Source organism: Mauremys reevesii, linkage group 4, assembly GCF_016161935.1.
Source record: "Mauremys reevesii isolate NIE-2019 linkage group 4, ASM1616193v1, whole genome shotgun sequence".
NCBI lineage: Eukaryota > Metazoa > Chordata > Testudines > Geoemydidae > Mauremys > Mauremys reevesii.
In genome coordinates this window covers 67113218-67140100 of record NC_052626.1, presented here as the reverse complement: position 1 = coordinate 67140100, position 26883 = coordinate 67113218, and the positions used below count along the sequence as shown (strand labels likewise).

Sequence of the window (26883 nt, the reverse complement as noted above, 5' to 3'; positions counted from 1 at the left end):
CCTTTCTCACCTCTCTGGTCATCGGTTTGAACTCTGCTGCCCTGCCCTCAGGTGACCAACCGTCATCCCCACCCCGTAAATTCCTTTGGAATTTTGAAAGTCCCCTTCCTGTTTGCTTGGTGATGCATGCAGTGGTCTCAGCACATCTTTCCAGGTGGCCATGCCTGCTCCACACGCCATGTGATCCCCCGCTTGGAGCAATGCCGAGCGGCTGGACCTCATCAGCATTTGGGGAGAGGAGGCTGTACAGTCCCAGCTGCGCTCCCGGGACCGATTTCGCAATGCATGACAGAAAGGGGCCATGGCCGGGGGACACTGCAGTGCAGGGTCAAAGTGAAGGAGCTGAGGAACGCCTACCACAAGGTGCGGAGGCAAACCGTCGCTCCGGTGCTGCACCCACGAGCTGCCAATTCTACAAAGAGCTGAATGTGATACTCGGCAGTGACCCCACCTCCACTGTGAAGACCACTGTGGATACTTTATTGGCTCACGTGCCAGTCGAGAGTGGACCGGGCCAGGAGGAGGAAATCTTGGATGAGGATGTGGAGCGGGAGGGAGACCCAGAGGCAGAGGATGACTTGGAGGTCAGAGATGCATACAGCCAGGAGCTCTTTTCTCCTCTGAGGTGGCTAGCCAGTCACAGCTGTCAGATGTTGGCGAAGGGCAAACAGGAGAGGAGGCCCCTGGTAAGTGGATTTGATTTTGGGAATCACTGAAGCAAGATGTTGGGGGCAGGAGGATTGCAGAAAGCAGGTTTGTCTCCCCCCGCATGCCTAGTCTGAGTGGCGGAACAGGGTGTTGATTGACTCCCTCACTTCACGGGAATCTCCCTCAGAGATATCCAGGAAACTCTTGTGGAGATACTGGGCAATCGGCTGCCACAGATTCTTCGGCAGAGCTGCTTTGTTTCTTGCCCCATTAACGTTAACTTTCCCACGCCACTCTGCTGTCTCAGAGGCGAAGGGGGCGTACCATTGCTGCACACAGTGGAGCCACATGGGGCCAGGCTGGAAGCCACAGGCTTGGAGAAGACCCTCCCTTGATTCTCTGCTCACCCTCAGCAGCAAGGTATCTTCCATAATGATCACATCCTGTGGAAAGTGTGGGGACAGGAATGATCATCAGGTCCCCCCTACAGTGCTGGCTCTCCCCAAGAGCCACATGCCCAGTGTACAGCAGGGTCCAGGAAGAGTGATTCACCCTGCCCTTGTGGCTACTCACCATTTTGGGGGTCTTGTGGCTCATGTGAGCTTGCCTGGGGTCCGCTAGTTAGTGACAGGTGTGTGAGTACTGGCTGTGTTTTAAATCACTGAATCAGTGTTGTGTGTGTAGCAAACAATACTGCTTCTGTAAAATGTTGCATTTAATCTTCACAGAGATGACCTTGGGAGCCCAGCCTCCCTTTTTGTTATCGGTGGCTGAACAGCTGCGCAGAATTAGAAAGTGTCCAAGAAGAACTAAAGAGGACTTTCTGTGTGATGTTATGAGGCACTCCGCTGCCGAGAAACAAGAATTGAAGGAGTGGCAGGACAGCGAGAAGTGGGACTGAAAGGGGAACGCGGCACACCAGAATGAAGCCACAGAGCAGCTCTTAAAGGTTATGGAACAACAACCGGACACGCTCAAGGCAATACTAGCTCTGCAAACTGAGCAGCTCTGCACCCGCCCTCCCCTGCAGCCGCTGTCACAAAACTCTTTCCCACGCTTCCCTCCAGACACCCCCAACATGCTGTTATCAACCTCCTGGCTCCAGTCTATACTGGCGGCATTCCACTCCTCCCCGCTCATAGTCCAGCACTGCAGACTCCCGCTACCCACTGCACTCAACACCCGTCCCTCTGCAGTTTTTCCCTGCTGAAGTACAGTACCCGCTGCATTGTCCTCCAAAGGAGAAGGTTGGATATGATCCCTGGACATACACGAATCTTTAGCCATCCTGGGACCTTCCCTTCCCCCACCGCCCTCACTGCTGTTGGGTTTTTTTGTTTGACTCTCTCCTCTGGTGCTTGTTTTTTAATAAAAGAATTGTGTGGGTTTGAGAACAATCTTTATTCTATTAATGGAAAGCAAACAGAGCCCTGCAAAGCAACAGACGATTATGTTAAATCTTCATATTGTTTTGTCTGCGCCAATCACAATCACCTCCCTAGTATTATAAGCACTGCACTCCTAAGCATAGCAACAAATATTAGTGGCTTTCAGCTTCAAATTGCTGCCTCAAGGCATCCCTGATCTTTATGGCCCCCTGCTGTGCCGATAGAGGCCGCGCCAGTGGGCCTTTAAACGGCCAAAAGCACACTCAACAGCCATTCCGCACTTGCTCAGCCTGTTGTTGAACTGCTCCTTGCTGCTGTCAAGTTGCCCCGTGTATGGCTTCATAAGCCACAGCATTAAGGGGTAGGCGGAGTCTCCCAGGATCACAGTGGGCATTTCAACTTCCCCTACGGTGACCTTCTGGTCCAGGAAGAAAGTCCCTGCTTGCAGCTTCCTGAACAGGCCAGTGTTCCAAAAGATGCGTGCGTCATGCACCTTTCTGGACCAGCTTGCGTTAATGTCTGTGAAACACCCACGGTGATCCACAGGTGCCTGGAGAACCATTGAGAAATACCCGTTGCGATTAACGTACTTGGTGGCTAGGTGGTCTGGTGCCAGAATTGGACTATTTGTGCCATCTATCACCCCTCAACAATTAGGGAAGCCCATTTGTGCAAAGCCATCCACAATCTCACGCATGATGCCCAGAGTCATGGTCTTCTGGAGCAGGATGCAATTAATGGCCCAGCACACTTCTGTCAACACGAGTCCAACGGTTGACTTTCCCATTCTGAACTAGTTAGCGACCGATCAGTAGCAGTCCGGAGTAGCGAGCTTCCACAGTGCAACCACCACCCACTTCTCCAATGGCAGGGCAGCTCTCATTTTCGTGTCCTTGTGCCGCAGGGCTGGGGCGAGCTCATCACACAGTCCCATGAATGTGGCTTTCCTCGTCCAGAAGTTCTGCAGCCACTGCTCATCATCCCAGATGTGCATCACAATGTGATCCCACCTGAGCCCAAAAGCGGTGTTCCATTGTGGTCAGCACATCCGCAAATGCCACAAGCAATCTCATGTCGTAGCTAGTATGTGTGGTGAGATCAATGTTGCACTCCTCTTGCCTTTGTAGTTTAAGGAATAACTCCACTGCCACCCATGATGTGTTGGTCAGAGCAAGCAGCATACTGGTCAACAGTTCGGGATCCATTCCTGCAGCCTGAAAGAGTACACAAACCATTGAAAGATGGCGTCAAATGCAGACAGAAGCACAGGACTGCTGGGATGCGAAGCATCACATCATGGGGCATTGGGATAGGACTCAGGATGTCCCCAACCCTCATCTGCCTTCCCACAAGTCTTAGCGGCAGAAGAGGAAGAGATGCTCTGTGGGATAGCTACCCAGAGTGCACCGTTCTGAATAGTGCTGCAAGTGCCGCAAGTGTGAACATGCTATTGCGCAGGCAGCTGACAGTGTGAACACACAACAATGGTTTTCCTTTAGTGCCCTCTGAGTGACGCTGTAACTCCCGGTGCTGTAACTCTGCCAGTGTAGACATGCCCTCAGATGCTGCAAGACTAACTTCTCAGATGTTTAAAAAATCCCAAATGGAATCTGATGACATACTTGTCACAGTGTGACATCATGTAATTGTGTAATGACATTCACTATCAAAAACCTCATGATCTAGCAGTTGTCCTGCAAGAAAACCCTGGAAGGTGGAAGCCATGACATTTTGCAAAACAGTGTCTGAGGTAATCCAACACACTGATGAATTTATTCGCACAGCACTCCTGGGGACTAAGGAAGTATTTTAATTCCCATTGTATAGACAGGGAACCGAGGCACAGAGAGATTAAGTGACTTGTTGTAGGTCATACACACAGTCTCTATGGTAAAGCTGGGAATTGAACCCAGATTTACTGAGCCCTGAGTTAGTGCCTTCACTGTAAGGCCGTCCATCTTCTGAAAGGAAAGCTGGACTGGAAATGAACAACAGGCTTGAATCAGCAGTAGATGCCTCTAATACTCATGCTCTTCTAAATAAATGGCTGCTATGAATAGCAAGCTTACCTTTATGGTTTATTCATTAGATCCTGGAGCATTCTGGTCTCCAAGACAGCATGGGATAGGAAAGCCTCTGGCAGTTCGTTGCTGGGCTCCAGGTAGCTTTTGGAACATTATGACTTGTGTATTCTTTCTATAGAATGCTTCCACTGGTGTTCACTAAAGTTATTACCCCAGTTCTGTTTATCCTGTTCAATCAGTTTCCTTTTGTGCCTGCTACTGTTGCTGATGCTGCTGTAATGCCTGGAGGAGGGTGGAATAGCATTAACCGCAAGCATAGGAAGTTTGGGTAAAATTAAATGCTGTAGGAAAGAAAATTACAATGTACATGGTGTACTTGCTCAGTAGAAAATGTAACAATCATGATCATCATTTTAAAGATTTGTCCTTGGGCTTTTTTTTCTCTTGTGTGCTGTTGTTCACTACTCATCCCCAAGATGGAGTGCTCTGATTACTGGAACACATTTCCCACAAATTTAAAAAAATCTGCTGACCAGATCATGCCCTCCTTGCCTTGAATTGTGCATGATGGAGCAGACCCTTTGCACAGAGATCTCCTCACTTTCCACAGCACCATCCTCCCCTGTGGCCACTGGAGAAGGCTCTCCACTAGTCCATCCTGTGTCCATACTGAGGGGGAGACATGAGAAGGGAGAGCCGGGCTCCAGGCTGTGTTGTCATTTCCACAGTGTTCCTCTGCCTCCCTCCCAGCCTGGGGAAGTTGCGGGCAGTGGTGTTTGGAGTGGTGTTTCCAGGAAGTGGGGGGAAGGCCTTCCTGCAGATGGCCCTAGCCTCTCACAGATCTCAGGGGATCCACCAGGTTTATGGATGTGGACAGAGTCCACAGCCTTTTCTTTGGGGGAGGGGGAGAAGAAAGCATTTTGCTAATCAGCAGGACAAAATTAGAATCTCTAGGAGGGGATTTTCACTGAGATTTCCTATCAAAGTCCCCAGCTGAGGATTTTACTGTAGGAGGAGATGATGACCCAGGCCTATCTGGTTACATGGTGCCTCAATGGTTTTTTTTTTTTTTTGGAGGGTAGGATGTTCTGTGGCATCAGGGCCAAAGGGACTGTAAGACAAAGCCGAACAGATGCTATCGCGAATGAGCTGTGAATAAGAGCCCCTGTCATGAGCAAGGGGACTAGTCTCTGGCAATTTGATACAGGTACTCTAAAGAAGTGATTGTCAAGCATTGGTCCTCCAGGCTTCTGTCACTGGTTCTCTGGACTCCACTACCGTAAAGGTGACATGAAGAGGGAACAGTGTGACAACCAGCTAACATTTTGGAACATATCCGCATTAAGGGAAAAACCACGTTTAACAGTGTGCTTGTTAGAAAGCCTAGTAGTCTAGATACAGTTCATTTTGTGGCATTTGAAATGCGATGAGGAAAAGCCTCTTATGAGAATTTGGAGGTATCTTCCACAGAGCAATTTTTTTTCAATCCTTGACTCTGGGAGCCAGCCTTACCCTGCTCTGCTGTGAGAACCCCCACTCCTGGGCTGTTCACACACAGCCTCTGGCATGTAAGCTGCTCTTTGGATTGTGCAACCGAATGACACTAGCCAATATCTCTGGTCCCAGACACAACCCTAGGAACCTCCGTCTTGCAGTGTCCAGTATACGGGGAGATTTTGGCAAATCTGGGTTTGTTTAGCCATGAGGACATATTTTCTGCCTCATACCTATATACATGAAATTACAACCTATAACATTACTATAACAACAATGTTCAGTGCATCATGAGTCTTCTGAAGACACCCGACATGACGAACTTTGCATTGGATACCACACAATCATTTTATAAGGATGATCATGGGGTGCAGGGTGTTCTCATAAGGTACAGAACATCACACAGTCCATATGTTATCACCAGAGGAAGATGTCAGATGGGGCTGTAACTGTGCCAATCTGTGTGTTGGGTCCAGAATGCATTGCCAAAGGCTTTTTATTTTTATGACTATTTGCTGAATAACCTTCCGCCCTGAGCTCTGCAGGGCAGCTGGTTTTTTTTTCTTCCCATCCAAGGTATTAAAAATTAATAATGGTGTGCAGAATAAACTCCATCTATCCATGGGAGTGGATGGATTGGCAGCATGCTGCCTTCCCCCCATTTTAAAACACCCTCTGCACAGAGCTAAGCACTTGAACGCCTGGAAAGTAACTTTCAGAAATAAATAGGTAACTTTCACATCAAATGGGGACTGGGCTGCTGCTGCTTCTATTTTTTTTAAAAAAACTATATTTGTAGCACCAAATATATGGTAGGTGTCTCCGTTTATTTCCTTAAACTGTTCAATTGCTGTGGTTCCCTAGTGTGGAAACAGCCACAACATCCAGTTGAAACTAGGAAGATGAATCCAAACTGAAACACCAGATCTGAACCCTTTTTGACTTTGTGGCAGCTCAGATCCAAATCTAAAGTTTGTGGCACAAGCCCAGAGATCAGTAGAATACAGTTTCCTGTATAGGCAATGCACCTTTGCAACATTGGGCAGAATAATGGAGGTAACACCCTGTCTCCTACAGAGAGTGTCGTGGAATCTTTACTGACTACAGTTAGCGAAAGATTTTAGCTTAATCTTTCATCTGAAAGACAGCTTCTCCAGCAGAGGAGTGGCCCCACCGTGACAGGATATTAGGCCTGAGTCAGGGCAGAATGAATCTGCTCTTAAAAGTTTTGCCAGCATAGTTTTGCGAGTTAGAAGTATGGGGGGAAAATCATCCCCTAAGCAATTTTACTATGCCAGCAAAAGTCATAGTGTGGACACAGTTATATTGGCAAAAGTGCCAATCCGTGTCCCCACTAGGAGGGTTTGCCAATATAGCTATACTAGCAAACCCTTTCTAGTATAGACAAGGCCTCAGATGGACATGTACCACCTGCTAAATCTTGAAATGAGTGTTGTATCTGAGACTTGAAAAAGTTTGGTTAACGTTTTCAATTTTTCCTTTTCTCTGTGCTGTCTTCTCTGCTAGATGCAGGGAGCAGAAATGTGGAAGTGGTAGGTGACATGCGGCTCTCATTTTAGTTCTTGCTCACAAGGGAAAAGGAATTATTTGTTTCAAGCCCAAACATTTATGGGGTCTTATCTGAATCCAACTCCCTACCTTTCACAGTTCAGTTTTCATTAGCTGGTCATGCCAGTGAAAATACACACACACACACCATGTCAAATGGTCCCTAACTTGCCAAAATGATTTGTCGTTGCCCTAGATTTCAATCTGATCACCAAGCCAGTGACTTCACTCTATAGCAGACATGTACTCAGTGCCCACTGTTGACTTGCAAAAATACAAATCTGTGACTGCATACAGCCTGCTAACGTCACTCAGTATTGCTAGGAGTTACGAAAGGAAGTCAGACCTCTCTTCCAGAGAGGTCGCCCAGTAAGTTGAAAATGCTGAAGATCTCAGACCTCAGCTAGTAATACAAGAGAAAAGAGCAATTTTGAAGAATATTGTTGTGCTTGTGAGCATGAACAGTCCTACCACGTAGAGCCTCATCAATACTAATTTCCGTGTGTAGGGAGATCTAGTATCCAAAACCATAGTCCCAGTGATCTGGGCCAGCAAAGAACCTAGACAGACTACTTTTCCCCTCCATGTCTGCCTGGAGTTTAGTTTGCACTTTCAGACACCTGGAGTCTGTGGAATTCCAACAAGACCAGATGCATGTGTGGATCATGTTTTGTTTTGTTTGCTGTTTTTACACTGTCTGATGGGTTAGTAATAATCACTGATACACTTTATAGCACAGGAAAGTGTGCGTTTATTTTCAAGTGCATTTCACCAGCAAGAATACAATATTCTAATTAACGTAACAAACATGACACAATGTATTGTACCAGTCAAAATGCTGAATAGTTGACAGGTTTGGTAGCTATTACTACTTCTATGTCGTACAAGCAGGATTGAGGTTGGGTAAAACTTGAATGGGAGAGCTCTAAGGCAAATGCCAGTCCTGTGATTTGGTAGGTAATGTTCTTCCCTCTGGTGCAATAGTGAAGTAATGCCCTAGTGTGGTGCATGGGTAACCTACATGCTTGCATTGCAGCATTTAGTGGTGTAAATAAGGGAAGAAACAGTGGAGAGGATACATAGTTCCTGTGTTTGTTCTGGGGACCCTGTCTGCCTATAGACTTGCCAGTGCCAGATGGGGCAGAATAATACAGAAAGCAGGTGTGGTGGGCAGTAGGCAGGCTCATCAGCTGTTTAAAGCTATTTATGTGATTCCCATTGAGGGAAAGCAGCCTGGCAGGACACACCCTGAGTCACTCTGAGTGTGGAACCAGTGGGAACTCAAGGGGAGGGGTTTATATATAGAAGGAGGGGAAGCCAGTGTAGGAGACTCAGGGGTGGAGCAGCACAAGGCCCGGAAGGGTCTGCTACAAGGGTTGTATTCCAGGGATTTTGCCAATTTGTTGGATTTAAATTGTAGGCTCCCTTCACCCCACTGGAGAAGAAGAGGACTAGAAATGCTGCAGACTGCAAGTTACGATTGCCATTGCAGAGCCACATCGGGAGTTTGAAGCAGAATGTGAGAGACCATAGCCTGTTTCCTGGACTTTAAGGAGGTTACAGTCCCTACAGAGAATCAGGACACCATCCCACAATGACTGAGAAGTGTAAATCCTCCCGGAGAAGAGCCCTAAGGGAATATATTTGTGAGTTTGTGTGTATGCGCATAATTATATTTGGTATTTGCAGTTGTGACAGTAACAAGTACTAAAACTTGGGGAAACTCCCTCAAAAGTGTTATCCTTAAAGAGTTGTTAGTGACCATATTCCTAGTGGTTTCAAGGGGAATAAGTAAACATATGTATTCACAGATCGATATTTAGTAAATATTTCCTTTAGAAGTACACCTCTACCCCGATATAATGCAACCCAATATAACACGAATTTGGATATAACGCGGTAAAGCAGCGCTCCGGGGGGGGCGGAGCTCCATGCTCCGGCGGATCAAAGCAAGTTCGATATAATGTGGCTTCACCTATAACGTGGTAAGATTTTTTTGGCTCCCGAGGACAGCGTTATATTGGGGTAGAGGTGTATTGTGTCACTCTCCTATTGGAGATTTAACTCTGCATAATGTATTAAGTCCCGATAAGGCTAAATACCACAGCAGAAAGGTACGCTGAGGTACTCTACATGATGTTAGCGTATTGCTGTCTCCAAACCCATTACATATGCAGTCAGTGCTGTTGGATGTGCTATCAGCTGATCCTGAAGTATAAAAACCAAAGTCTTGAGTACTTGTGGTCATTAAATGACCCCAGGAAACTTTCTCTTTTTAAGAATATAGTTTTAACTCCCTTGTGCTGACCACATTCCCAGTTTGAGAAAATAAATTCTTCTTGTCTAAAATTGCCCATGTTGTTTGAGTTTCACACCATATACCTTTTTACTTCCTGCCCTACATCAGGAGATCTGACTTATCTTCAGCACCTGCAGTCTGTCTCCTCTGGGAGCAATGACAGTGGTAACCTTAAAGCAATATTTCCTTCAAGCAAAGTATTTAGAACAAAAGAATTTCAGATAAAACAGATCTTAAAACAATAACTGGTCTACATCCTTGCCTGTCTTTCCCAAAGGCTATCTCAGTCTGTTCTACCTAGGAACATGGCAAAGGGGAGCAGTGAGGGCGGTGCCTGTGGGCAGTGTGCAGAGCCTCCTGGCCATGTCTCCGCCTACGGGCCAGACATGCCTGCCACTTGTGGGAGCTGCATGGAACCAGGGCAGGCAGGGAACCTGCCTTAGCCGCACTGTGCCACCGACCGGGAGCTGCCTGAGGCAAGTGCTGCCTGGCTGGAGCCTGCACTCTGAGCTCCCTCCTGCACCCCAACTCCTTGCCCCAGGTTGGAACCCCTCCCACGCCCAGGGGCGGCTCTAGCCATTTAGCCAGGCGTGCCCGCAGATGCTCCACCAGAGCCGCAGGACCAGCAGACCCTCCGCAGGCACGCCTGCCGCCCTCCCGGTGACCGGCACAGCGCCCCCCGTGGCATGCCCCCAAGCACGCGCTTGGCATGCTGGGTCCTGGAGCCGCACCTGCCCACACCCTAACTTCCTCCCTGATCCTGCACCTCCCACCCACAGCCCAACCCCCTGCACCAACCCTGAGCCCCCTTCTGCACCCAAACTCCCTCCTGGAGCCTGCACCCTGAATCTCTTCCTGCACCTCAACCCCCTGCCCTAATCCTGATCCCTCTCCTGCATTCCAAACCCCTTGGCCACAGCCTGGAGCCCCCATCTGTATCCCCAACCTCTCATCCCCAGAGCCCACACCCCCAGCGAGAGCCCTCATCCCCTCCCACACTCTGAATCCCTCATTTCTTTCCCCACCCAGCTGGAGCCTTCACCCCTTCCCATAGTCCAGCCCCCTGCCCCAGCCCAGTGAAAGTGTGTGAGGGTGGGGGAGAGCGAGTGGTGGAGGGAGGGAAGCTGGAGTGAGTGAGGGGTGGGGCCTCGGGGAAGGGGCAGGGGAAGAGTGTTTGATTTTGTGCAGTTAGAAAGTTGGCAACCCTTCTTTCCCTCACTGATACCAATCCTATTTTGAGGGCTGATCCTTCAAACCCTTACTCATGCGAGTGGTCCTTGTGTGAGTTGATTTCAGTGGAGCACGGGTAACTAAAAGTGGACGTTTTGGGCCCAGTATTCTTATTTATCCTGCACGCAGTATGATTCCAACTGAACTTCTCCCTGTTTTCCTCCCAGACCCCCACCCCAGAACAAGCAATCACTTCTTTTCAGAACAGCATCCTGAAGAGTTGCTCAGGGCTCCACATTTCAGGTGCAGTCAATGTAGCAGCCCACCTGAGTGATGTGGTTGCCTGCTCCACAGTGACCCAGAGGCACCCAGCACAGGCAAAGGATGCACAGGAGGCAGGGCCTGCCTTGGTTTTTAGCGGTCTACACACACCTCATTGTGGGCCTGATCCTGAGGGGAGCTGAGCACTCAAAGCTCCCACTGACTGCAGCTGGAGCGGCATGTTCTTGGCACTGCTCAGGGGCAGGTCTAGAGAGAGATGTAAAGTAATGCAACAGAAGGACTCAATGTAGAGAGAATAGGAACAGCATGTTGGGTTTGCCTACCCCTTCTAGATCTCACCAGCTTTCACTCTTGATTTACCCGTGCACAAAACTTATTATTAATATAATACTTCTAACTTCTTGTCTTTATCATTTGTTAGATGCTGCCATCAATGTGCTCTCAGCACTGGGCAAGACAAAACCAAGGCAAGAAAGATCGAACGATGTCAGAGACAGACAGAGAAGGCAGGATGCAGGAACTTGGAACAACATTATTCTGTGGTTTCTTGTGAGAATTGGGGAAGAAGTGTCTCTTGGAGGGACTTTGCATGGGGTGGGCGATGGCTGGGGAGCTGTTCCTTGGCGATGGAGTCAGAGGAGATGAATGGAGTGGTGAAGCTCGCCTTGGAGCAGCAGAAGGAGTAATGTGTTCCAAGTCCCAGAGCTGGAATTGTCGAGTTGTGTAATATATTTTATTGCCGGCAATGGCCCTTTAAGGAAGAATGAGACTGGTGTCACGGACAATACCCGTTCAAACCAGAGTGAGCATGTGAACCCTACCCACTGGCTTCCAGAAAGGAAAGCTCTCCAAATAGATGAGGAAGTCTGATTGGAGCTCACTGATTCACACCCACTCTGCTCACCTTGCCCCACAAGCCAATCAGAAGAACTCATGAGCAGGCACAAGACTTTGGGGGCATGTGTCACAGAAACAAGCCTGGCAATTTGCAGACTGTCCCCTCTGACACTCTGGGACTCCTGAGTGTTCAGGGTAATAACCATCCTTACACCCTGGCTCTCACACAGATAATTAGGCTTGCTGCATTATTTCTGAGTGTGCACTCTCTCTCTCTCTCTCTCTCTCTGTATTCCTGGTCTGTGGCTCCATTCAGCCCTCTGACTCATGGGCTGGGACCTTTGCGCTCTCTGTAATGCATCACAAAGTGATACGAAATGAAGATACTTTCATCATCTCTGCATCAGGGGGAGAATTATTGCCTGAGCACTGAGCAGTCCTGTTATTGATTTAAACCATAGCCTCTGTCTCTCTGTTGCAGTGGCTGGTGATGTCCTTCTGGGTCGTTGCATTTAATCGGATTCCCTGAGCTGCCAGGCACAGGGGGAGAGTTAGAATAAAATCCGTCTACGATGTTCACTTCAAAATCCAACTCTGTCTCCCCTTCTCCGTCCATGGAACAGGCAGACTCGGATGTCTTGGATATCAGCACCAAAGTGCAGCTGTATGGCGTGCTCTGGAAGAGACCCTTTGGGAGGCAGTCTGCCAAATGGTCCAGGAGGTAAGATGCAGGTTTTGGCGGTGGTGAGGTGCAGTCACTGTGGGACTCCCTGTCTGGTCAGGGGAAAATGCAAAGTTCAAGTGGGGAGGGGAGGGCTAGATATGCAGCTAGACCCTCTGAGGGGTTGACAAGCTGGGACAGAGAGGATAAAACAGCAGGTGTTCAATTAGATGGGTTTGGGTGAACCTCTGAAAGAGCCATTGGGTGAGCAGGGAAGGATACAAAGGCAAGTTCCAAGTGGGATGGGGAGGACTCAAAGGCAGGGGTTAGATTAGCAGTGTGAACCTCTGGGGACAGCTCCCCCATTCTGAGACTGCTGTACACACAGGGCATCTCAGCCGGTTTCCTTCTAGCTCTGCTTAACCCCTGTGCCATGTACGCATCACTTCAGCATTGGAACTGGTTCTGAATGTTACAGGGTGATAATTGTGTGACAGCGGCTGAGGTTGCTTGTCTACCTTGTCCTGGAGTTGTGAGGCTTGATTCATTAGTGTTTGTAAAGCTCCTTGAGATACTTGGCTAGTGTGTATGTGTACTGCTGCCTTCTGGGGGATGGAATCAGAACTGCTTCACTCCGTGTCATAGGTGCTGTACTGCTAACCGCACAAAGAGATTCTCCTTCTGCTTCTGGAGATGGAGAGTACGAGTTCTATCCCCACTGTTGCTATAAAGTTGGCATGGTGTGTTGCATACTGATGATCAGGAAGTTTGTAGGGGGCTATACCTTTGTTACTTAGTCTCTGGGTAAAAGTATGTACTTTACAACAGAAGCAGTGGGTGGTTCTTTGCTTAAAGATATCCAAGGTCCCAGCCATGGTGTTATTTCAGTGTAAGTTTCACTACATTTTAAAAAAATTTCCAGTGGCCCTCAAGCAACAAAAAGTGACTATTTACATATATATTCTCTTCTTATAATACTTCACACTTCTAATGCACCTTCCATTAAGGCTCTCAATACGTTACACACTCGAATGGATTAAACCTTTCAACACCCCGAGAAGCAGAGAAATACCATTATCAGTCCAAATTGTGGTCTAACAGTTCAGAGCTTGACCTAGCAGTCAGGAGACCTGTATTTCTCTCCTGCTCCTGTCAGTGATTTGCTTTGTGGTCTTATGCAAGTGACTTAACCTCTCTGAGTTTCAGCTTCCCCTTCTGTAAAAAGGAGATAACAGTTCTTCCCCAGAAAGGGGCTTTGCCCCCACTGTAAAAGGCAGAGTTATTATTTATCTAGTCCTATTTTACAGCTGGGGAAACTGAGGCACACAGTGGTTAAGTCTTTTGCACAAGGCCACACAAGAAGACTGCGACGGAGCCAGCAAATAGAATTCAGATCTCCTGACTCCTGGTTCTGTGCTGTAACTGCAGTCCAACCCATGAAAATATATAGAAATGTTATCAGAAAAATAATTTGACATTGTCAGAGAGGTGGCTTCACGTGTCAATGTTGATTCTCTCCCCCCTCCCTCCCCTTTGTGTGTACTGCAATTTTTTTCTGCAAACTGAGGTGTTATTTTCTGGGAGGTGATTTGTGGTAAGTAACCACAGCTTAGCCGACAAACATTTGTTACATGAATTATGTTTCAAAACAAATGTGATTGTGCTACTGAAAGGAGCCAAGGATTGGTGCTTTCCCAGCAAGAGAGAATAACCAAGGGCAAGATCTCCTCCAAGGCAGATTAAAAGGAGTCCTTAACCCACTCATTTCCTCTCAATCAGAAGCTCTTTCAACCAAACTGTCCAACTCTATCTGACATTTGAGTCATTATTTATTTAACACGGTTCTATTCCTAGAAGTCACCCCCTTCGGCAGAGAGTTGTAAATATTTTAGTGATCGCAGGTGGCAAGAGGTGGGGGAGACACTCAGGAGACAGCGATGGGATGGGATGGAATGTTTGCTGCAACTGGAACTATCAGGTGCCCTGGGAGAAAAGAAATGGGAAGGGTTTGGGGCTTGGAAGGAAAGGAATTGATGGGGTATTCCGAAGTCAGGAGGTTGGGTAAATGGTGAAAGGGAACAAGAGGAAACCAGGAGACATGAAGAGAATGGGGAGATGCATGAGGGTATGTCTTCACAGCAGTTAGCTTGGGCGATTGTCACCCTAGGTCTGAGCACCCAGGTTCGCTTAGCCTGGGGCAAGTGCCCCCATTGCAAAGCCCTACTTGCATTGCTGTGTCCTAACGTTTCTGTACTTATCCATGTGTGTCCGTGGGCATAGCCCCTGGTTCTTTGCACTGAGATGCTCTAGGATTCTTTCCAGTCAGTTACGTCAACTGCAGGAGAAATGTTGTCCTCTGCAGAGAATTGTGGGAAGGCGTTGGAGAACTGTCAGCATTTGGGTGATTTTTTTGCCTACATCCTCACTGCAAAGTGGGTGGGTTCCAGTGAATGAAAGTGAATCCCAGACTTTAACATCCCACTCCACCCAGCCGAGTAAGCTAGCCCAGTCTTAAAGGACTGCTGAACCTGGGTCAGACGGTTTGCTGTGTGGTTGGTAGGGGGGTTGGGGCTAGAACCTGCATAAGAGCCTGGACTGACTGTGCAGTGAAGATATACCCTAGGAAGGAAAGGGAGAAGCCTGGAAGCGAAGCATATGGAAGGCTGGGGCACAGGACCAAGAGGTTACAGGGGTCTTGAAAGCAAGGGGTCTGGAAGAAAAGCAGAAATGGAGTGGCACTTGGGTCCTGGAAGACAAAAAGAGTTTGAGCAGGGGAAGGAAAATCAGAGGGACCGCTGGAAGAAAATGGGACATAAACTTGCTGAGGCTTTCAAGTTCTGCAGATTGTTGAATCTTTCTCAGACTTTCCCATCCCGTGTTTCTTTTTGCTGTCTTCCCTCCTGCAAGCCTCTCAGTTTGGATGTGCATTTGCATCAGTGCACATTACAGATGGCAACTCTTTGCAGAGCTCCCAGGGCTTTTAACATGTCACACATCAGGATTTGCAGAGGGTTGGATTTTAAGATGCTGTGTCACCCGTTTCTGCCTCAAGATGCTAGCTCTTGAAGTTCTCAGTAGAACTAGCATTACTTTCTCATGCACAGAAAGATTTTGCTGTGAAATCAAATCTCTTGCAGGCTTATGTAAACTGATCATGGTGAGGCTCAAGAAATAATCCACCCACCCCAAGTATAGCAAAACATGGCTGGTCAGGTATGTTAGTTCAGAGGGTAGGGGGACCTGATGTTTTTCATCTTAATTTAAATGAATGGATATTATTGGCCAATGCTGGAGACAGGTGACTAGATGCACTAGTAGTCAGGGGCGGCTCTAGACATTTCACCGCCCCAAGCAGGGCGGCATGCTGTGGGGGGCGCTCTGCCGGTCGCCGGTCCCGCGGCTCCGGTGGACCTCCCGCAGGCGTGAGGATCCTGTGGAGGGTGCGGTGGAGCTGCGGGACCAGCGGAGCCTCCACAGGCATGCCTGCGGGAGGTCCACCGGAGCTGCGGGACCAGTGGACCCTCCGCAGACACGCCGCCGAAGGCTGGCTGCTTGCCGCCCTCCTGGGGACCGGCAGAGCACCCCCCGCGGCATGCTGCCCCAAGCACCCGCTTGGCGTGCTGGAGCCTGGAGCTGCCCCTGCTAGTGGTCGGTTGATTATGGCAAAAACCTTTGTTGTTATGAAATCCTATTATTGTTGTTTATTACTATTATTTGTCTAGTTAGCATTTATACACAGCACTGGTTTGCATTGCACCTTGCATAGAAAATGATGGCCCATTCCCCGCCCTGAGGTGCCTACAACTGAAGTGAAGTATGACATCATGTGATGCGGAGACAAACCAGATCAGGAGATGAGGGAAGAAGGTTTACACTGCTAAAGGTTTACACTAAGAGACTGGCAAGAAACGTATTTAGAGGAAGGACTCAGGGATGTCTATGAGCTACTTGATCAGGCAGGTCACTACAGACATGGGCAACAACATTTTACTGATCGGCTTGTTATGGGCTGGGTGAAACTTTGACTATGTCTACACAACACCACTTACAGTGGCGCCGTTGCCTCTTTGTAGTACTTCTGGTGAAGGTGCTCTAAGCCAGGGGTTCTCAAACTGGGGGCCGGGACCCCTCAGGGCGTCTCAAGATTATTACATGGGGGGTCGCGAGCTGTCAGCCTCTACACCAAACCCCGCTTTGCCTCCAGCATTTATAATGGTGTTTAATATATTAAAAAGTGTTTTTAATTTATAAGGGGGGGGAGTCGCACTCAGAGGCTTGCTGTGTGAAAGGGGTCACCAGTACAAAAGTTTGAGAGCCACTGCTCTAAGCTGACAGGAGAGAGCTTTCGCATCGGCTTAATAACTCCATCTCCATGAGAGCTCTTCCGCCGACAGAGCGCTGTCTCCACATGGGCTTAGGTCGGTATGATTTACGTTGCACAGGGGTGTGGATTCTTCACACTCCTGAGCGACGTAAGTCTTTCCGAAGTAATTTGTAGCATCCCCATAGCCTTTCCCAGGGACTGAGTTAAAACTCGACTGAGATCGGTAGGTGTGAACTCACCCTTCATTTAGCATCCATTGTAAGCATAAGCCTCACATAAGGCCATGTCTGCACTAGAGACCTTACAGTAGCACAGCTCTACTGCTGCAGCTGCACCGCTGTAAGGTCTCATGTGTAGCCGCTCTGTGCTGACGGGAGAGAGCTCTCCTACCGGCATAATTAACACACACCCCCTAGTGAGTGGCAGTAGCTATGTCGGCGGGAGAACATCTCTCAGAGGGGTGGTGTTTTACACCCCTGAGCAACATAAGTTACACGGACAAAAGTGCTAGTGTAGACATAGCCTTAGACAATAGCTGTGTGTGCACCTGCCCCAGCGCTCTGGGCTGAATATTATTTTCAGTAGGGCTGTGAGTAGGTGGGGAAGAGAGATCTCACAGACACTGAGGTTAGACCAGAATAGATGCAGAGGCAGCCTGAAGGAGCAGCTAAAAGCATGTGGCTGACCTTGGAAGAAACCTGCGGAGAGGTTTTTGGGTCAGTTTGCAGGCTGAAAACAGTGTTCTTGGTGCTGTGAGCAAAAGGAGCGGTTTCCCACTGTTTGATTCCTTTGGAGTTCAGAGACACAGGACTTTGGTGCAATTTGATTTACAAAGAATGTACAGAGAAATACCTGATTACCTCCAACTGGAACACCCACCGGGCCCCAAACATTGACAAGCTGCTCAGGTCAAACAGCAGCAGCCGTCATTTTTACAGCACTTATCACCACGATGGCTGAGTGCCTCACTCACATTTGATTCATTCTCGCAACCCCCACTGTGAGGCAGGGGAATATTCTCATCAAGCCTATATGGTAGACCAGGAGCTGAGAAACCAAAAGGTGAAGTGACTTGCCCAAGGTCAACCAGGAAATTATATTGCAGCGTAAGGAACAGTCCAGATCTCCTGAGTCCCCTTTGCTGCCACTAGAGTGGAGTGTGTATGTGGATCCAGCGCCGAGTTGGTATGTAGGAGGGGATTATCTAAAGTCCTGCTTCTGCAAACTTGTATGTATGGGCAGGCCCTTGCACCTGCCCCATGTCCTATTGACTTCAGTGGGGCTCCATGGGGCTGCAGGCGTCCACCTGCACAGAGGTCCGTGCAGGATCAAGGGTCAATCATACCCATGTGTGGGGATGGATTTGATGATATCGAGCCCAGTCCCACAAGACACTGAGTGTCCTGACTTCCCTTGGAAGTTAGGTGGAGTTGGTGGCACTCAGCACTTGACAGGATAAGGCCCCTCATTATTACAGTGGTAATAAACTCCTTCATATTGTGGACCACTCCTTCAGGAGGACCTTCTCACGAACCATTTCCTTTTCCAAACCCAACCTTCCTACAGGAAAATGTAATACCCCAGTGGCAAGGAGTTAGGTTAAATGCAATGCAATGAGTGCAGGGGCACAGTTACCTGTCTCCACCTTGTACCTCTGCTGTTTATCTACTCTCCATACATAAAGGGCTTTACATCTGTTAGGACCAAATTAACCCTCTTTCCAGCAGTGCTCAATGCCCCAGTCTTCCCAGATGACAGATGCTTTTTGGCTCTGTCCTTCTCAGTGGTTTGCTACCTCTCACTTTGGATCATGGTTGAATTTACAACAGTTGATTAAGGGAGCCATGAAGCTGCCGCACAGGATGCAAAGAAGAATTAATTTTGTTTGGAGTCTAGTTGGCCTAAACAGTCTCTGGAGGTTTGTTAGAAGAGCTGCATCTAGCAGGAAATGTCACTGCTTGAAGACCAACACAGATTCCATCTTTGTTGCAGAATCACCTGTGTGGGCCATCTGGAAATATTTTGCAGATCACCAGCCTTTTATGGGCCACACTTTGAGAATCACTGGTCTAAAGGGATCTCATGTCTGAATACTATGATCCTATAATGGGGCAGGGCTGATGGAGTTCCGATTTGGTGATTCACACATGGAATTTGACACACAATTCACCTTTTGGCCACAGAAATGTGTTCAAGCATCCAAGATTTCATTTTTTAAAAATTCTGGTCCTCATGGTTGTGAAAATAATCTTGAGAACAGGATATGTAGACTATAGCAGTGTTTTCTTCCTGAGTTTGCAGACTGCCTGAAATAATAGTTTGGAGAGGCGTGAACTGCCCCATGGCATCTCAGTGGGTTATTAACTCTAAAACTCGGCAATCCAGTTTCTACATGGTTAACTATTTCCCTTATCCTGTCACAAACAACCCTCTCCCGGAGGAGAAATTATTATTAAAACAGAAGGGATAGAGACCTGATTTTATTATTAATTTTTCATATTTAATTAGAAACTTAAATTTTAAATGTAAATGAAGATGCCTCATTGCTCCCAGCCTGCTGCACCAGAGAGCTGCAGAGCCCAGGAGCCTTGCCAAAGAAAGTAGGTCTAACTGGCTGCAGCATGCAGGAGGACTTGGGGTTAATAATTAACACATTTTATGTTGGAACACTGATGATTCTAGCCACCTTCCACCTCATCTAGACCCTGTGCAGTTATAGCCAGACCATAGGAGCCAATTTGGGTGGAGGGGAGAGCAGGGTTAAAAAGCAAGTAGGGGGGAGACCTTCCGAGGTCAGAGCATCTGTCATTTGGAGCAGAGTGTCAGCAAATGTTGGATACAAGCCAGCTGGAGAAACCAGTTTTCCTAGATGAGTCGCCTTAGTTAGCATTTTATTATGCAGCCCTCCCATCACTCTCCATATGTACATACACCACACTACCCTCCCCACCTCCTGTGTCCGCATCAACAGTGGAAATGCTCTTTCCTGCCCTGGGACTATCAAAGCCAGGGGCTGGAATGGAGCAAACACGGATCAATGGTAATTAATCCACCTACCAGTATAAGGAGGAATTCAGTTTCTGACCCCCTGAAGAATCTTCATTGACAATACCCGGCTCCATCACACTAAGTGCTTGTGACGGAACGAGCTGGGGGCACGTGGACCAAATCCTGCAGTGCTGGCTTAGGCTAAACTCCTGCTGAAGTCAATGGGAGCTTTGCCTGTATAAAGACTCCTGGATTTGGCCCTTTGTGTATAGATAGCGAGAATGGACCTGATTCTCCACTGCTTTGCCCTAATGTCATCATTTACACAAGATCAGAACAGTAGCAACTTACACCCACTTTGCGCAGGTGTAAATAGCTGCCGAGGGTACAAGTCAGTGGAGAATCAGGTGAAGACTCCTGCAGAGATCAGAGAGCTATAGGGAGAAACAGCAGAGACAAGGGCTGTCTCAGTCGACCAGCCTCTCCACGGATACTGTGGCAAAGCCCAACTTATGTCATTTAGTTGCTTGTCTCTGTTACTGATCCAGAGTGGCAGGGGGAGGTCTGGTACTGGAACAAGGCTGACAGCCTGAGTTCATCAGTCATTATTGTGACATCTGTGTGCTGTGCTTCATATAAGTAATCATCTGAAGTGATATTAGCAGCATCCTCTCCAGCCAGGAGGAGAAGGAGAGATTAATGCTCCAGGCAATGCAACCTCTTTCAGTGGAAAAGAGCTCCCATGCCAGCAGCCCCCTGAGGGAGAAGCAGAGTCTTGGTTCCCTGAGTGGACACGGCCGGTGCTTTTGACCAGTCAAGTCCAAGTTGGGTGACTGCTGTGGTATGGAGCAACTTTGGAGAGAAATTTCTGCTGCCTGACTTGTGATTCCCCCTCTTCTCCCTGCAGCTGCTTATTCCTCCCATGTGCCCCAACTAGCAGCTCAACCCCTTTCCCTGCCACGGACACTACAGCACTAATGCCGACGGTGGGAGTGGAGCCAGAGTGAAATGCACAAGACCTATCACTGCATTGAGGGGCCCATCAATAGGAGAGCAGGGCAGAAGCGCGTCCTTTTCATCCCCATCTCCAGTGTTACCTGTATGCTCCCAGCAGCCTGACCATCTGCTACCACTTGCTGACCAACCAGACCCATCCCCAGGATGCCAGGCCTCCCAATATCTCCAACAAGTAAATCGATCCTCTGCTGCCTGCTGAAGGTGGCTGAGCAGACCCAGGAAAGAGGCAGGCAGGGTCTCCGGCTGTTGCTGAGCTGGAACGCACATGGAGCAATTAGGAGGGAGTACCCACTCTCGATTTCCCTAGGGAGCTAATACTGCTGAGGTTGCACATGATCTGGCTTTCCGGCAGGATGACCACTACAGGTGCTAGCAGCTCAGAAAAAGCAGTGGCAGTTATTTAGTTGATCTGTACACCTTGGTGGGGAAGGGATAGCTCAGTGGTTTGAGCATTGGCCTGCTAAACCCAGGGTTATGAGTTCAGTCCTTGAGGGGGCCACTTAGGGATCTGGGGCAAAAATTGGTCCTGCTAGTGAAGGCAGGGGGCTGGACTCAATGACCTTTCAAGGTTCCTTCCAATTCAAGGAGATTGGTATATCTCCAGTTATTATTATTATTTATTCACAGGGGACTGAAGGGATTAGAAGTAATGAAGAGACTTCCCCACCTTAAGTTGCCTGCCTGACTCCTGCCTAGGGCTCTGATCCTGCAGGTGGCAGCAGGTGGGCAGCCTGCTGGGTCCATGTGGAGCCCATTGCAAGAGACGGGGCTCTGTGTAGGGGCAGCAGCCCACTGTGCTCTAACTATTGCAGGATCGAGGCCTAACCTGGCAGTGCCTGCAAGCTGTTACCCTCTCGCAGCTATTTGGTGACTGACGAGGAATAAAATTGAGAGCGGGGGGGTCTGAATCCAACTCCCCGTGGACAAATGTGAGCTCCCCATCCAAAACCCACCACCCCCGACTGGCACCGTCTTGGCCATTTCAGCAGAGGTCAAGGTCGTTAATGGGCCTTGGAGAGTGAACTCCCCTCTCCTCGTTGGACGTGGTCTCTCCAGCTCAGGAGTCAGGTTTGAGCTGAAGCGGGGTTGAGAAGTTGCTGCTGTTCCTGTAGCTGCTCTGTGGATAAACAGAAGCCATCAGTCTTCAGAGCTCTCATCAGCTCTGAAAATCACAGGCAACTTGCATGGTGATTTAAAAAAAAATGTTACTTAAAAGCACACCTTGCATGTCCAAATGTAGATGCTGCAAGGATTGATTTTTACTGTGTGACTGCCCCAAAAAGGACTGCTACAGCTGGCTCCCCATCCTGGAGGGAGAGAAAACAATGTTAGGCAAAAGCCCCCACCTCCTGGTGTGTTATTTAGTTGATCTGTACACCTGTTCCCCATCACATGGCCTTCTCCGAGGTACCCTTCTCCAGCCGGAACTCACCAGACTATAAGTCAGGCAAGGAAAGCCTATATCTATCCCGAGGGGCAGAAGAAACGACAGGTGCTGCCGCCTCTGAGTTAACTTGTTTTTCAGGCCGCCACTGTCTGGGATATCCTCAGGGAATGCAAATGATACTGGTCCAGTATCTGGGACTTGCTATATTTAATCCTGGACCAGTGCCAAAAAAGCACTGCTAAACTAAAGCCCCAGTGACCGTTTTAAAGTCTGATGATCCTGATACTTAGTGTGTGGCCCATTATCTCCACAAAACACTTTGCAGACATTAACTAACCAACCTCATTAGCCATCAGTGCTCGAAAAAAAGACACTTTGTCACCGGAGATCAGGGATCTCAGCTTCCCAATGGGATGTAGCTTTGCCCTAGAAGAGCACAACGCCTCTGACTTTCACCCGAGTCCCATAACTCTGGTTGCTATCATTTCTTCTCCATCCCTACTTTAATTGCAACATGATTTCAGTGGCCGTTACCTTGAGATTGGCTGGAGCTAGAAACAAATATGGCAGCTGGAACCAATCTGAGAGCTGGGCATGCAGCTTCCAAGTGACATAAAACAACTGGGTCAAATTCTTGCAGTGACATTGATGTGCAAGGGGAATCTGGCTTGCTGAGCCTAATTCAACCTTGGTGTAATGCAAGTGAATTCAGTAAAGTCACACTAGGGAGAAATCTAGCCAATTGTTTCTGACATTTGTGATATGGGCCTAATGCTGGAGATATGATTTTAGGGACCCATCAGCCGTAACCTACAGGGGTGGATTTAAAAGAGAGGTTCCGCAGGCAAATGGCCAGAGGGGCCCAATGGCAGTGTCACATTTGGAGGATGGGAAGTTCTTCTCTCCTGTCCCTCACCTTCATTCTCCTACCAGTCTGTCTCCCTTCCTGCTCCTCCCACAATCTTGTCCTGTCTCCCCACCACGCCCGCTTCCGCCCATTCCCCAAGATGTCCCTACCTACTTCCTATGGCTCATTCTTTGTCTCTCAGCTCTCTGCTGTGTGTGTGTCTCACAACCCCCATGCTTCTCTGGGGCTTTCGTTCCCCTCTTCACATTGCCCTAGTCACCCCACCTTCAGGGTCCTTACATAGTGATGTCATGACTTTGTCCTAGGGGCCAATGGTTATAAAGTGGCAATCTTACTGACGATAGCCTCCCTTGTAGGGAGAGACCATGAGATATGCGTGTAACATGTCATGAGGTGCCCATCAATAACCCAGGTTGAAATGGTTTTCTTTTCTTTTATTATTCACATGCATTGTTGTATTATTTGTCATTGAATTCTATTTCATTTATTTATCATTCCAAATCCCCCCGTATTCTGCCAACCTCTTGGAGGTCAGGACTTTAATCCCCCAGAAGCACAGCACTGCTCAGAACTCAACTCTGTTTTCTCAGAGCAAAATCTAAATCATAGGGATTATTGGGAGCACTAAGCAGCCAAAAACCAAATACTGCACTATAGAGCTTGGATTTAAAGGAGGGGCGGGGCTCTGCTGACTTGTGACTTGCACATGCTTAACAATAAAATGTCCTTACTTGTGTTGCAAATAACACCTGATGTTGAAACTGAAATAATTTAAAAAAAATTAACGTACTTTTCACCACTTACACTGCTGCTTGCATTTTTCTCAGTGCAATAGACCACTCCATTTTGTTTTTGTGGCTAGTCAGTTTCATGTTCTGATTTCCATGTACTAGCAGAGTGCTGCAATGTTTGAGTCGCAAGCCCTGCAGGAGAAGATCTGTTTAAAAATCTATATTTTTTAATTTGTTGCAGAACTGGTGCAAGATCCAAATCGGGCATCGAGTCCTCAGTGCTAGACACTGTAGAAACTTGTAATAAAAAGACAGCCCCTGACATAAAGAGTTTACAGTCTGGGTTAATGATCAAGGGTAACAAGTGAATGAAACAAAGAAATAGCTAGGATGCTGGCATGCAGTGGAGGGGAACAAAGGACTGGGGCAAAGAGCTTCGGGTTCAAAACTAGCTAGTCAGCCGGTATGGATATTTCTGATGTCTTGCCTGGGCACCACGACAGGGCACTTTAGAGTTAGTGAGGTAGAATGAATCCCTGGGTGCCAGCAGGTCTGGAGCTGCTGCAGCAGTAAATGCTGATGCATTTTCCATTAGTGTAAATGTATTGGAAAATCCCGTCACCCAGAGGTGAAACCTAAATGGAACCACTGCATCAGGAGGGGGTCACACAGAGCCATGTTCAACTTTGGCAAATAGGCTTTGATCTTTTTGAAACAGTAATGGCAAAGTGCTAGAGGCATGGGGATGCCTCAGCCCCCTCCGTTCTCTGGGTCTCTCAGTCCCTCCCCATGCTGTCCCTAGGGATTAGTGTAAACCCTGATCCCTGACATGGGTCAGCAGGTAACTCATGGAATACACCTGAAGTTTCTAGAGATGCCTGCGAGGGTGTTGTCAAGATCCACCAAAAGTGCAGTGAGCCAGCTGCGCAGCCCAGCACCTAGCACATCTTGGGCACAGCTATAACACAATAATAATTACCAGGATAAGCCTGAGATCTTTAGAAACACTGAGGGAAGAGAAAACATTTAGCCCCTTGTTGTTTCTCACTGGCCTCAGGACTGAGATTTTCCAGTTTCAAGATGTTTTTTACTCGCTCCACTTCTTGTGCAGTTTAATTTAGTCTCAACCAATGAAGGCCCTTGCTTTTTCTAATTCTAATTTGCATGTAGCCTGTTAAATCCTTGTGCTCCAAGCACAAGAGAGAAGAACCTGAGTTTCAGTAAGAAGAGCAGAAAACATATTCAATGAGCAACTTTAGCAAACAGTTCAGAGGTCAGCAGCGAGGTGCTGTGTGCTAACTGCTCTGCTCATACATCGCCATCTGTTAGCTAGTGTACAGCAAAGCATTGACAGTGGCTACAGATGAGGCCAGCCATTGAGTTACCAGCTGGAGGAATGGTGTTGCTAAGGCTCCTCTGAGAAGTAAATTGAGAAATTAGTAACTGCTGGGAGGGGAACAGGTGCGTGAGAATGAAGCGGTAGTCAACAGTTTCTGTTCAAATGATTTGTTGTAGAGGGAGCCACCACAACCACTGACCCTTCTTTGATCCTGTGATCAGTAAGCAGTGAGTTTACCCTGAGTAGTGCTCTTAGATCTAGAGCAGGGGTCGGCAACCTCAGGCATGCGGCTCGCCAGGGTAAGCACCCTGGCAGGCCGAGCCGGTTTGTTTACCTGCCGCATCGGCAGGTTTGGCCGATCGCGGCTCCCACTGGCCGCGGTTCACCGCTCCGGGCCAGTGGGGCGATGGGAAGCGGTGCAGGCCGAGGGACATGCTGGCCGCTGCTTCCTGCAGCTCCCATTGGTCTGGAGCGGCAAACCACTGCCAGTGGGAGCCATGATCGGCTGAACCTGCTGACGTGGCAGGTAAACAAACCGGCCCGCTAGGGTGCTTACCTTGGCGAGCTGCGTGCCAAAGGTTGCCAACCCCTGATCTAGAGAGACACTGCTGGACTGAGTGCAGGAGCAGGTGCTTGTGTGGGGAACAGAATGCAGAGCAGCCAGCCAGGCCTGAGGCTCTGGGGGTGTGAATCAAAAGAGCTATGTTCTGCTGAGGCAGCAAACTGCCTTCACCTTGCCTGACTCTGGAAATGCACACAGTCCAAAATATACTCCTGGGCAGGGGGGGCTGGAGTCTGAGGTTTTGCAAGCCTCAAACTGTTTGTTATGTTCACAACACTTTTGGGTGTGAAGCCAGGGCACTGACGTGCTGGCCATTGTTAAAGCTCTCATGGCACTTTTCAGAAGATGAAGCGCTGACCAAATTCCAAGCTGGATAATTACATTCTGCCTAATTCAAAATTCTCGCTGCAATTTCAGTGGGGTAGGAGATTATTGTTCACTTGGTGTCTTAAACTGCTGCATAGTGTTGCTGGGATCTCCTGTACTAGGACACGGCTGCTTAGTTCCACCTGACAGACATCTGCATTGCAGTAGTGGGCACAGTGTGTTAAATAGGAGCTGCCATTCTGGATCAGAGTCATTGTCCATCTAGCCTAGTATCCGGTCTCAGACAGTGGCCAGCACCCGATGCTTCAGAGGAAGGTGCAAGAATTGTGCAAAGAATGCAGTTATTAATGATTATTATTAGTTATTTAAGAGGTCTAGAATGCTAGGGCTCCTCTCCTCTGTACACTAGAGGGAGGGGGTAAAATGGGGCCCATCAGGATCCACCCCTTCACCTAGCACAGAACCGTGTAGGGGAGACCCCACACACAGTGTGAGGGCAGTAGTGTCCAGGCCGTGCATCCCCCATGTGTCTTTTGGGGAAAACCGCAGAGAGAATCCAGCCTGACTCCAGCTGGCAGGGGCAGAAGAGGCCAAAGCAGGGACCTCTGGACATTCAGAGAACTTTCTACGGTGTTGGCGGGGCTTTCTCTGTCCCTGTGCTGAGTGGCTGTTTGCTCCAATCCTCCCCTCACCCCCCAGTCTCTTCACCCTCAGCTTCACTCCACACCTGCCCCTTTCACCTTCTCCTTCCCTGTCCCATTCCCCTCACCCCTACCCTTCCCTTCTCTTTTTTTCCATTTAGCTGATCCCTTCCTAACACCCTCCCCCAATAAAATCGGTCCTGGCACTAAAATGCCATTTGCTGCCATCACATTATTCACTCTGTTTGTGTCCTGCCCCTTCCTCCACCCTGTGTCTGTCTTGACTATTTAGATTGTAAGCTCTTCAGGGCAGGGACTGTCTGTACA

At 48.5% G+C, this 26883-nt stretch overlaps 1 protein-coding gene and 1 long non-coding RNA gene across 4 annotated transcripts in view; both read left to right on the top strand.

Annotated features, from left to right (window-relative positions):
• Positions 1 to 3711: 3711 nt before the first annotated feature.
• LOC120402827 lies at positions 3712 to 9892 on the top strand. Its single transcript, XR_005597314.1, has 3 exons — positions 3712 to 3786; positions 8544 to 8769; positions 9700 to 9892. It is a non-coding gene; the product is annotated as an uncharacterized LOC120402827 (long non-coding RNA).
• A 1407-nt stretch (positions 9893 to 11299) lies between these two features.
• PLEKHD1 (pleckstrin homology and coiled-coil domain containing D1) overlaps positions 11300 to 26883 on the top strand; it is a 62227-nt gene continuing 46643 nt past the window's right edge. For 2 of the 3 annotated variants that reach the window (XR_005597313.1, XM_039533231.1), the window contains exon 1: positions 11300 to 12432. Coding sequence is in view for 1 of the 3 variants with exons in the window: in XM_039533231.1 (XP_039389165.1) it covers positions 12284 to 12432 (149 nt within the window). In the remaining 2 variants the exon portion in view is untranslated. The remainder of the gene's footprint in view (positions 12433 to 26883) is intronic. The other variant, XR_005597312.1, reaches the window with a different exon arrangement.